Source organism: Falco peregrinus, chromosome 2, assembly GCF_023634155.1.
Source record: "Falco peregrinus isolate bFalPer1 chromosome 2, bFalPer1.pri, whole genome shotgun sequence".
In the NCBI taxonomy this organism is placed as follows: Eukaryota; Metazoa; Chordata; class Aves; order Falconiformes; family Falconidae; genus Falco; species Falco peregrinus.
The window spans coordinates 90,883,317-90,893,654 of record NC_073722.1 but is presented as its reverse complement, the minus strand read 5'-3'; the positions used below and the strand labels follow the sequence as shown (position 1 = coordinate 90,893,654).

The 10,338-nt window shown below is 65.9% G+C and overlaps 2 protein-coding genes across 5 annotated transcripts; both read right to left on the bottom strand.

Moving 5' to 3' along the window:
• Positions 1–226: 226 nt before the first annotated feature.
• SDSL (serine dehydratase like) lies at positions 227–3,664 on the bottom strand. Of its 4 annotated transcripts, none has more exons than XM_027780850.2 (9): positions 3,510–3,664; positions 2,542–3,039; positions 2,026–2,212; positions 1,890–1,929; positions 1,645–1,784; positions 1,274–1,362; positions 938–1,165; positions 699–823; positions 227–541 (listed from the first exon to the last, which is right to left on the bottom strand). In XM_027780850.2, the coding sequence occupies exons 2-9, from the start codon at positions 2,679–2,681 to the stop codon at positions 348–350; spliced, it is 1,143 nt and encodes a 380-aa protein (XP_027636651.2). In that variant the 5' UTR covers positions 2,682–3,039; positions 3,510–3,664; the 3' UTR covers positions 227–347. The 4 variants fall into 4 exon arrangements, with proteins under 4 accessions (XP_027636651.2, XP_027636652.2, XP_005233268.2 ...); XM_027780851.2 differs by having other exon boundaries at positions 2,026–2,197; positions 3,510–3,663; XM_005233211.3 differs by lacking the exon at positions 2,542–3,039 and having other exon boundaries at positions 2,026–2,197; positions 3,510–3,663.
• A 1,807-nt stretch (positions 3,665–5,471) lies between these two features.
• On the bottom strand, positions 5,472–9,640 carry PLBD2 (phospholipase B domain containing 2). Its single transcript, XM_055797352.1, has 12 exons — positions 9,391–9,640; positions 9,199–9,292; positions 8,958–9,116; positions 8,431–8,531; positions 7,769–7,983; positions 7,595–7,689; positions 7,363–7,523; positions 7,129–7,224; positions 6,752–6,823; positions 6,490–6,642; positions 6,189–6,351; positions 5,472–6,029 (listed from the first exon to the last, which is right to left on the bottom strand). Exons 1-12 carry the CDS (start codon positions 9,597–9,599, stop codon positions 5,862–5,864), a joined length of 1,686 nt encoding a protein of 561 aa, XP_055653327.1. The 5' UTR covers positions 9,600–9,640; the 3' UTR covers positions 5,472–5,861.
• Positions 9,641–10,338: the final 698 nt, after the last annotated feature.

Here is a 10,338-nt window from a genome sequence, read left to right as displayed (position 1 = left end):
AGGGAGGGGAGAGGGGACTGAGGGTTAGGGGACATGGAAGAGGATGCCTGGCATGGCCAAGGGGCAGAGCGGGACATGTGTACCCCAGTCCTGCCCTCGGACAGGCTGGGGAGCTGCAGGCAGAGCCTCGCTCCATCCCTGCCTGCAGCATGAGCCCTGGTCTCGTCTGCCCTGTATGCCTCAGTTTCCCCATCCTTCCATGGATGCTGCGTGCTGAGGCAGAGGCTGCAGGAGGAGCCCGGCCCCGTGTCCACCAGGCAGCGGGGCTTTATTTTAGTTATTTCGGAAGGAAAGCAAGCAGAGGGTGCTGGCCAGGCTCCATCATATCCCCTTCCTCAGGGTGGGGGTCACTCCAGCCCCAGCTGGCTCTTCAGGGCCTGCAGCTGGGCCACCTGCATGCTGCTGCCCCCGCACACCACCACCACCACGGATGCCAGCGGGGTCCGCAGCCGCCCCTCGTGCTGCAGCCGCTGCAGCCGCCCTGTGTAGAGCAGGGCCAGGGCAGCCCCACATGCCGGCTGCACCAGCATCCTCTCATCGTCTGCGGGGACAACAGCAGGGGACACGCTGAGCCACCCACCCACCCTATCCCCATCACCAACCTGTGGAGCCAGGGTCCCCCCAACACCTCCCAGGCCAGTCCCAAGACCAGGTGGCACCCCCATCACCCCTGCCATGCCCGGGTTGTCCCTGCTCACCCAGGAACTGCTCCACGGCTCGCACCGCCTCCGTGTCCTCCACCACCTGGGAGATGACCTGGCACTCCTGGGCACACTCCAGCGCCCGCGCTGCCACCATCTTGGCTCCCAGGCACTTGGCCACGCTGGGGCAGGACGGGAGGAAGGTGCTTGGGGTGGTCTCAGGTCCCTTCAGTGAGTTGGGCTGAGACCCCCCCAACTCATCGCATGCGCAGCCGCTCCCACAAAGCCTGGCTCACCTGGTGATGTCAGACAGGGAGACGAGCCGACCGGCCGCCAGCGCCGTGTGGAAGCTGTGAGTCCCCCAGGTCTCGGCAGCGATGATGGGGATGTCCTGCCAGCCCACCTGGTGCAGGCCGGCCACAACACCCGCCAGCAGTCCCCCACCACCCACCGCCAGCAGGATGGCGTCCGGTTTGGTGTCCAGTGAGTCCTTCAGCTCCTGGACCAGGCTGGCGTGACCCTGCCTGCAGGGTGAGGGGGAAACAGGAGGATGCAGCCTGGGGGCACCCTGAGCCAGCCTGGACCCCAGGGACGGGGACTGAGGGCAGGAGCTGAGCCCTGGCAGCACTCACCACACCAAGGGGTGGTCAAAGGGGTGGATGCTGACCCAGCCCTCAGTCTTAGCCAGCTCCAGGGCTCTCTTGTTGGCTTCATCCCACACCTGGGGGGGGGGGGGGGCAATGGGGGCTCAACAGGGCCACATCCAGCCCTCATGCCACAGAGAAGAGTCTCTTGTCACTGCAGGGCTGGGGGACACCAGGAACCCACACAGGGCACTGGGTTGAGGTGGAGGTTCCCAGGGTGACTCTACTTGCGATGCCAGGGTACAGGTGATGCAGGAGGGGGACATTTTGGGATGGGGTTTGCCATGCCCGTGCCCAGCATCACAGAGCAGGTCTGGGTCCCCCCAGACCCCAGTGTTAGGGGGCTGCCATGGGGATACCTGGCCGGAGACCTCCACCTCTGCCCCCAGCTCCTCCAGCTTGCGCACAGTGGTGGGGCCAGTGGTGCTGGGGACCACAACGGTGACTGGCAACCCCAGCTTCTTGGCTGCGTACGCTGCCGCCAGACCTGCATTCCCCCCTGTGGGAAGTGGGGGGTCAGGCAGGGCTCAGCACCCCGGACCCCCCCATATTACTCATGAGCATCTCCCCCAGCTCCCCCTGCCTCAGCTTGGGGCACAGTCACCTGAGGAGCAAACGAAGTGGCGGCAGCCCTTCTTGGCAGCCTGCAAGGCAGAGGGAAAGAGGGAAGGGGATGGCTGTGTCCCCCCACCATGCCCCCCATAAGGGCATGAGCTTGCCCATGCCGTACCCATGCTTACCTCCTGGCAGAGGTGGCCAATGCCCCGGATCTTGAAGGAACCTGTGGGCTGGATGTTCTCCAGCTTCATGAAGACCTTGGTGCCCGCTGCCCTGGACAGGGGCAGGCTCTCCAAGACAGGCGAGATGATGTGGAAGGGCTTCTTGCCCCCACTGGGCTGGGCTGCCATGGCCCTGGGGATGGATGTTCTGACAGGGAGAGGTGGGGGAGCCACTGGCTGCTCCCCGCAGGTTGCCCCCCTGCAGACCTGCTGCCCACGTCAGGTGGTATGGGGTACAGGAGCCCCTCGGAAGTGACAAAGCTGTCCCCACCTCCTGGCTCCTGGAGGAAGCAGCACAGAGCCCTGGGGTGCAGTGATGGACCCTTCCATCACTCCTGGGCTCCCTGCCAGAGCCACAGGACAAGCAGGGCCACCCCCTCCTCCAAACTCCTGGTCCCCAAGCCCCCGGTGTCCCCAGGTGCCCCCTGCACGCCCTGTCCCCTAACTCAGCCAGGGCCACCCCATGGAGGGGATTACCTGGCGTGCCGTGGGGCCTCGCTGTGCGTCCCCGGCTCCTCGCCTGCAGTTTGGGGGACAGAGGAGGGAGAGGTGACGTGCTGGTGTCCTGAGTGCCGATGTCCAGCCACACAGCAGGGTGAGGGGCAGGAGTTGAACATTGCCCTGGATCTGGCTGCTTGCTCAGTGCCTGGTGAGGCTTTCCAGCCGCTGGGCTGGATCGATGCCAAAAGCACCCTGCCGCGGACCTGGGCATGGTGCTGAGTGGCCCAGCAGGGACAGCCACCGGCAGCCAGGTCCCAGCAGACTTCGCATGCCCAGGAGATGGGGTGCGGGTGCCCCAGGAGACAGGGTGGAGAAGAGGTGAGGCAGCTCCCAAATGACTTTGGGGGTCCCCAAGGGTTTGCCCCCCCAGCTGGGCACAGGCACCGGCAATGGCCGGGTCCAGCCAGAAACACATCCCAGTGGATCCGAGGACTTTGTCCCTTTGACCCGAACCCCCGGTGCAGCAAGGGCAGCCTGTGCGTTGCAAAGCGTCATCAGACAACCGAGACACCCCCCATCGCCTTCCAAACGAGCCCTAACACCCCTACACCTGCCCTGCCAAGCCCCCTGCCCTGAGGCAGCCCCGAGCCCCCCTCTGAGGTGCATGTCCCCAGGGGAGCTTGGTCCTGCCAGCTGGGTAAGCCCCCTGGGACGAACCCCCCAGCTCTGGCTGGCCAAGCCAGGCACCCTGCAGGCAGGGGGGGTCAGGGGAGGGGAACACAACACATACCCGCACAGTTGCAAAGGTGCCCTATGAGCATCCCTTGGAGAGGGGGGCTGCCCGGAGGGACTCAGCCAGAGCCTGGCCAAGACCCAGGCTCCAGCAGCCCCCAGGCAAAGCAGACAGAGACACCTCCCCTTTGCTATGGGACAGCCCAGGGCTCCTCATCACCTAGCCCTGGTGACATCCCACAGGGTAAGGGTCCCCCCAGCACATGCCCTACCTCTGCACCGACGGGCTGGCTCTGTCCCCGGCAGGCGAGGAGGAGGAAGGTGGGATCTGGAGGAAGGTCCAACTCTGGCTCCTTGCCCTGCAGCCGTAGACTAGTCCTCTGTCCCTCCAGCCTGAGAAATCTGGAAGCAGAGGCTGCTTTGGCACATAGTCCATCTCGGTCTCGCTCTGTGGTGGCTCCATGGGGGTCCCAAGGGGGGGGCCGCTGCACACAAGCTGGCACACGCATGGCACAGCTAAATAAGGTGCACCGGGAACCCTCCCACTCCCTCTGGCTCTGCCCCACTGACAGGCAGACAGCAGTAAAACAGACCCCAGAATACAGGATTTCAGTCCCCTGACCCAAATTATGCTGCAAAGCCCCCCCTGAGAGCTCCACTAACAACAGGCACTGAGCAGGGCACGGGCTCCAGGGCAGCCCTGTTCCCGATGGAGTTGGCCTTTGGTGGCAACGAAATAACTCCCTGCTTCTCACGCCATCATTAGGCTTCAGAGTGAACAGTGCACAGCACAGGCAGGGTCAGCACAGAGGCACAGTGTTGCCTGCAGAGAGCAGGCGCCTCTGCGCTGAGCCACCTTGCTTTTGGGACATGGGGGACTGGAAATGTGGGGGATGAGGAGGATGTCTTGAATGGAGGCACCAAGGTGGGGGCACGCAAGTTCCAGCTCCCCTGGGGTCCCACGGGGTGACCCCCATCTTGCAGCGGGCAGAGGGGCTGCAATTGCTTCCCTGGGGATGGGACAGGAATGGGCCCCAGGGGGGACCCTTGGTGGCTGGGGAAGGAGGGCAAGAAGCCCCCCCCCCGCTCAGAGGGAGGAGGCCAGGGACCCTCTTGGTGGGGGCACTACATTCCAGCTCAGCCCTGGGGTGTTCCAGGGTCCCTTTCCACCCTGCACCCACCTCCCTGTCCCCCCTTCTACCCCCCTTTGGCTCCACCCCTGCCCCAGGGAAGGTGATGCCAGACTGTCACCCTGTCAGGTCCCCTGGCCCTGGTCCCGGTCCCTGGGTGACACAGCCTCAGCCAAGGGCTGCTGGCAGCTGGGGCAACGCTGAACCACTTCTGTTTGTTTTTCTGCTTTTAAGAAAATAACAAAAGGAAAGCAGCAACGCAGCCGCTGCTGCGTTTCCAGCGTGCCCCACCCTTGGCATCGATGCACCTGTTCCTCCTCACTGCCCCATCACTCGGTGACAGTGACCTCCTCCTACCCGGGGAAACTGAGGCACAGGGACCCCCCCAAGCAGCACCCCCTGCACCGGGAGCCCACACACCACGGGGACACGGGCACAGGCCCTGCAACGTTCCCACCCCCCAAGCACCGCAGGTTTTGGACACCCTATCCTGTCCAGAGCACCCACCCCGGTTTTTGGGGTGCCAGCACCCCAACAGCCCAGACCTGCCACAACTCAGTCCTGCACAGCCCCCGGGGCCCCCAGCCCCGGTGGGAACCTGGCACCTTCAAAGCGCTGCCGAGCACCAGCTCATTAATCCCCCAGTAATGACCTCGTTATTCTTAACGAGGCAGAGCGGATCAAGGGAGCTGCGGTAAGAGGATTTTGCAACGGGGGTTTTGGGGCTGGGGGAAACACAGGTGGCAGAGGAGGGGAAGACAAAAGGGGTGAGGACGGTCACCCTCTCCTGGGGGGGGTGGGGGGGGTGGGGGGGGTGAGCGGTGGGACCTCCCAGCTCCAGCCCACACCCAGGGCTCCCCCAAGTCAGCAACTCTACCCCACACCAGGTACCCAGCCTGATGCAGCAGCAGAGAAACCTTAACAGCCTGCACCCCAAAAGAGCCCAGCCAGCCTGGCTGCACACCCCCCAACCAGGGTGGGAAGTGGTGGAGAAGCAGAGAGCACCCTGTTAAATTGTGGCGGGGTGGGTGTTGCATAAGCCCAACCCCTATACAAGACACCAGAGAATCTCAGCAGAGCACAAAGCACAGCCACCACCCCTGCTGCACAGACACACACTGCTTTATTTGTCACAGCCAAACCAGCTCAACTCCCCTCCGCCCTGCAGGCGAGCCCCAGCCTCGCAGGACCGCCCCTTCTCTGGGAAGAGCCCCCCGAACCAGATGTCAGCACGCAGGGAAGGCAGGGAAGCGTCCCAGGGCCGGAGCCCCTTGAGGGGGAGGGGGCACAGCCCCCTGCGCAGCACGCCCAGCACGCAGGGATGCGGTGGCAAGAGGCAGAAGCTGGAAGAGCCAGGGGATCAGAGGACCCCCCTTGCACCCAAAGCCAGGGTGATAGGGGAGAGGGGGTAGCACTGCGATCCCCCAGCTGCTCCCCCCATAAGGGATCCCTCCCAAGCAGGACAGACGCCTGCAGATGGACGGTGGCACCCGCTCAGTCCCAGCGGACCTTGATGGGGGGGAAAGTCCAGAGGTCAGGGTGGCCCATGTGCAGCAGGGTGCTGCATGGGGATGCGCTCCAACGGAAGGGGGGCACGTCATCCCAGGCGGGACCGCTGGCGGCCACCAGCCCGAAGGCGGGGGCCATGCCTGAGGAGGTGACCTGGTGTGAGGGTGGGAGGGAGGAGAAAAAAAAAAAAAGTACAAGTCAGCATGGGGAAGGGGCAACACAGCCTGGGGGGAGCTGCCAGAAGGGTGGCACCCCCAAAGGGGGACCCTCCAGCTCCCCCCAGCCCCTCCAGGGCCGCCCTGGCTCCCCCACCTTCATGTCGGTGCCGCCGTGGCAGCGCTGGCGCAGGGCAGGGAAAGGGTAGGTGCCGTTGGGGGGGTTGAGGTCAGAGCGGGCGGAGATGGCGTTCTCTGCGTTCTGGGGGGGGTCACAGCCCCTGCACCGTGACAGCGGGTCCCGCAGGTAGTTGTTGGACCTGCAAAGTGGCCAAGACAGAGTCACGGAAGAGGCAGGGGAAAAAAATACAATTATAATGATGGAAAATATCACCCCCAAGGGTGATCCCCGGGGGAGCGTGGGGAGCACCCAGGTTTGGGGGGTCCCCAGCACCCACCTCATCAGGCGGACCATGGAATCCAGGTCATGGACCAGCGTCTGGTTCCGGCGGAAGATCTGGGCCCGTGGGTTCTTGTCATAGGTGAACCAGTCACCGTATTTCTTAACCAGCTCTGGGTTCCCGCTGGTATTGAAGATCTCCTCGAAGTACCTGGGGGTGGGGGGGAACCCAGCGAGTCAGCACCCAGTGGAGTGGGGGGCAAGGACAGCATCAGCTGCCCCCCTGTACAGGGCACACGCTGGGGTGGGCTGGAGCTCACGGCAGGTTGTAGCTGGCCCAGTAGCCTTGCTGGTACAGCAGCTCCGTCTGATCAGCTGCCACCACCAGGCCCCTGTGCCAGGAGGAAAAGCATCGGTCAGAGCAGACGGCAAAAATCAACTGGAGATGGTGGGGGGGACACATGCTGGGAAGAGGGGGCAGCTCTGCTGGGGGTCCTTGCCGCTGGGTTCCCACCCCAGCCACCCATCAGCATCCCGGGAGAGCCTTTAGCCACGGACTGGCAGTGCACCTGCATCTGCATCCCCATCACCCAACTCCCACCCACTGGACCACGGTGGACAGGACCCTCAGGGCTCTCCCAAATCCATGGGGATGGGGGAGGAGATGCTCGGCCGGGCGGGGAATGGGGCCACTCACGGGATCTGCTCCAGCACAGTCAGCAGTCCTGGAGGCGGGTTTGCTCTGCCTGGTGTGAAGGCGTTATAGTCCACCACCATCCACTGGTTGTTGTACCTGGCAGGGAGAAGGGGGAAAGCATCCCTGTGGCAGGCAGCCTCTCCCCTGGCCCATCCCTGCTGGCCCGCAGAGCATCCCTCCACCTGATCCCACCTTCCCAGGACAAATTCCCGCACCCCATCCCACCCCGCTTACGTGCCACTGTTGAACCGTCGGAAGATGGCAGCCCACTCGGGACCACTGCGGGCCAGGCGGTTGGCCACAATGTTCCTCAGCCACTCCAGGACGCTGCCCCGTGGGTCCAGGTACTTCCACCGCGCCGGGTTGTTGTTCCCGATGGTGGTTTCCAGCGCTACCTGCAGGAAGGGGAGCGATGGGGAGGGCAGTGGGGCTGGGGAGGGGTCCCCGGGGACCAGACCCCACTCACCAACCCACTGCTGAGGATGTAGAAATCATCCCCAGAGAAGATGGTGCCGGGGTAGGAGGAAAACACCTGGATGCTCCCGGGGATCTGAGAATTGCCTGGAAGAGGGTGATGAAAAAACAGGGGAGCATCAGAGGTGGGGTGTCAGACGTAGCCCCCCCAGCCCAGCCCACGCACCACTGGCTGAGGCACGGAAGGGCAGCGTGTACTTCTTGATGATGCGCAGCATGGACTGGTAGGAGGTCCAGGTGTCATGGGCGACCAGGAGATCCCGATGGCCCGGCAGCAGCTTCAGGAGGGCAGAGCAGGAGCCCGAGCCCAGGACACGCTGCGGGGAGGAGCGGTTCAGGGCAGACTCCAGGTCTTCCAGGTCACCCCCCAACTGTAGCAGGCTGGGGGGGGAAGCAAGACATGAGGTATCAGGTGGGGGACACCCCAGCCCAGGAGCCAAGCTGGCTCAGAGTTCTCTGTCCCATCTCTGGGTCCAGTCTGGAGGGTGTTTCTCCATTGACCCCAGTGTAGGTGCTGGTGCCGGGAGCACCGGAGCAGGGAGGAAAGGGTGAACACAGTACTGGGGAAACTGAGGCAGGGGGCTGCAGCGGGCCTTGGGGGGGATCCACCACCCAGCCCATGGTGCTAGGGAGGAGGAGAACCTGCCTCGGCTCCATCCTGCCCCAGCAGCAGAGGACAAGTGCCCAGACAAGGTGGGTGAGGGTGACTAGGAGCAGAACCAGGTGTCCCTGGACATCCAGGAATTGCCCTCACAGCCCCTCCCAGCAGCACCCCAACTCCTGGGGCAACCACCCCCCACCCTGCATCACCTCCCAGAAGGAGCTTACAGGAAGCCAAAGGGCGCCAGGGTGAACCTGCCCTGGGGGAAGTCCAGGCGCCCGTTGTAGCTGTCCTCCAGCCCCTTCAGCTGCAGCAGGGCCAGGCGCACCTGCGGGGACAGGGGACAGAGCTGGCACCCAGCTCCTGCGGGGAAGAGGGGCTCTTCCCCCGGGGTACGCAGCAGAGCTGGTGGGTCCCAGCACGGCTGCAGGGCAGGGGGGGAAGCGTCACCCTGGGGGAAGGGTCACTGTCAGCCTGTCAGCGGGGCCGTGACTCAGCACCAGTGGCTGGGGACACACACCCCGAGCCACCCACCGTGCCCCCTGACAGTGGCACGTGAGGCTCTGGTGGGGGGCAAGCAATGAGTCACCTCTGGTGGCCTAGTAGAGGAGGATCCACGGTGGCCACATCCCTGTCATCCCGCCTGGAGCCCGGCCAGGACTTTGGGCATCCCTCGCTGCCCTGTCCCTTCTTCTTGATTAAAGCCCCCATTAGCCCAGGGGGGGTCCCCCTAGGTGGGGTCCCCCACCCTCACCTGGTGCCAGTACTGGGGGTCCTCCCCCTTGCCCATCTGCTCCTCCATCCAGCCCAGGTTGGCCTCCAGGTAGCCGCGCAGCCTCTCGCAGTACTCGCTCTGGTACTTGAAGGGGCCGCAGTAGCCCACCATGGTGTTCATCCAGTGCATGTACATCAGCTGGGGGACACGGCCGCGGTGTCACCGGCGGGGAGGGGGTCGCGCCCCTCGGGCCCCCGGGCGCGGCGGGGTCGCCCCTCACCTGCTCCGAGACGGCGGCCTCGGCCAGCCCGGCGGCGTAGGCCTGCAGGCTGTCGCTGTACGAGGCGTTGGTGGCCACCTCCAGGAAGGCCCAGCTGGGGGGACAGGGGCACGGGTGGGACACGGGTGGGACATGGCCGGGACGGCTCCCCCGAGGCCCCCGCCCGCCCCGGTCCCCGCCCGGCGCCCCTACCCGACGGCGGGGATACGGTCATCCAGGCTGGCCCAGGCAACGGCGGCGGGGTGGCGGCCGGGCAGGACGCGGAGCCGCCCCGACCCGGGCTCCAGCAGCACCGAGACGTTACGGGGCGGCGGGACGGCGGCGGGGGCTGCGCGGACCGGGGCTACCGGGGCCAGTGCCGCGGCCAGCGCGGCCACCAACACCGCCCGCAGCGCCGCCATGGCGGGGCCGGGGCGGAGGGGCTGGCCGGGGCGGAGGGGCGGGGCCGGGGCCAGGGGCGGGGCCGAGGCCTAGGGGCGGGGCCGAGGGGCGGGGCGGGGGCGGGGCTGCGCCCCCGCGGCGTCCGTCCGCCCTCCCGGCGGGGGGGTCCCGCAGCCCCGCCACCGGCCCCGGTGCCCCCCCCGCTGCAGCTGGGCCCCGCCGGTGCCTCAGGGGGCTGTGGGTGCCCGCCCGCCGGCCCAGCGCCGCCGCAGCCGCGGCTTGTGCACCCCCCACTCCGCTGGACAAAGCCCCCCCGAGCACTGGGTGGCCCGGCTGGGCGGGGGCAGAGGGCTGGGAGCCCCCCCCCCGCGGTGGTAACATCATCGTGGGGTGCTCAAAGTCCCCATGGCCCGGTCTGATATTGTTACCCGCTTGGTGTTACCCCGAGTGCCACCACAGCCGCCTGCCTGAGGCCTGGCACCCGGTAGCACAAGGTGGGACAGAGCTGTACCCCAAAGCTCCGGAGCTCACACTGAACTGGGATGCCTGGGGAGCACTGGGGGCTTGGCTGGGCGCTGCCGGGGTGGGGGTGCTGCTGGAGTAGGGGTGCTGCCGGAGCATGTCCCCGTGCCCGCTGGGGAGGGCACTGGTAATGCCCTTTATTGGATCATCCTGGAGCTGGAAAAGGTGCCACATGCCTGGAGCTATTCTGGGCGGGGCAGCACCCCAAAGGCACCGCTGGCATGGGCACGTGGCATG

Bases quoted from the DNA above. Each gene is read 5' to 3' on its own strand.
- PLBD2 (XM_055797352.1), bottom strand. From the start codon at position 9,599: ATGGCGGCGCTGCGGGCGGTGTTGGTGGCCGCGCTGGCCGCGGCACTG. The intron at 7,690-7,768 runs GTGCGTGGGCTG...ACCCTCTTCCAG, and splicing joins CTTCCGTGCCTCAGCCAGTG to GCAATTCTCAGATCCCCGGG. The intron at 6,643-6,751 runs GTGAGCTCCAGC...CCCCACCCCCAG, and splicing joins TGGGCCAGCTACAACCTGCC to GTACTTCGAGGAGATCTTCA.
- SDSL (XM_027780850.2), bottom strand. From the start codon at position 2,681: ATGTTCAACTCCTGCCCCTCACCCTGCTGTGTGGCTGGACATCGGCAC. The intron at 824-937 runs GTGAGCCAGGCT...GTCCTGCCCCAG, and splicing joins TCCCTGTCTGACATCACCAG to CGTGGCCAAGTGCCTGGGAG. The intron at 542-698 runs GTGAGCAGGGAC...TTGTCCCCGCAG, and splicing joins AGCCGTGGAGCAGTTCCTGG to ACGATGAGAGGATGCTGGTG.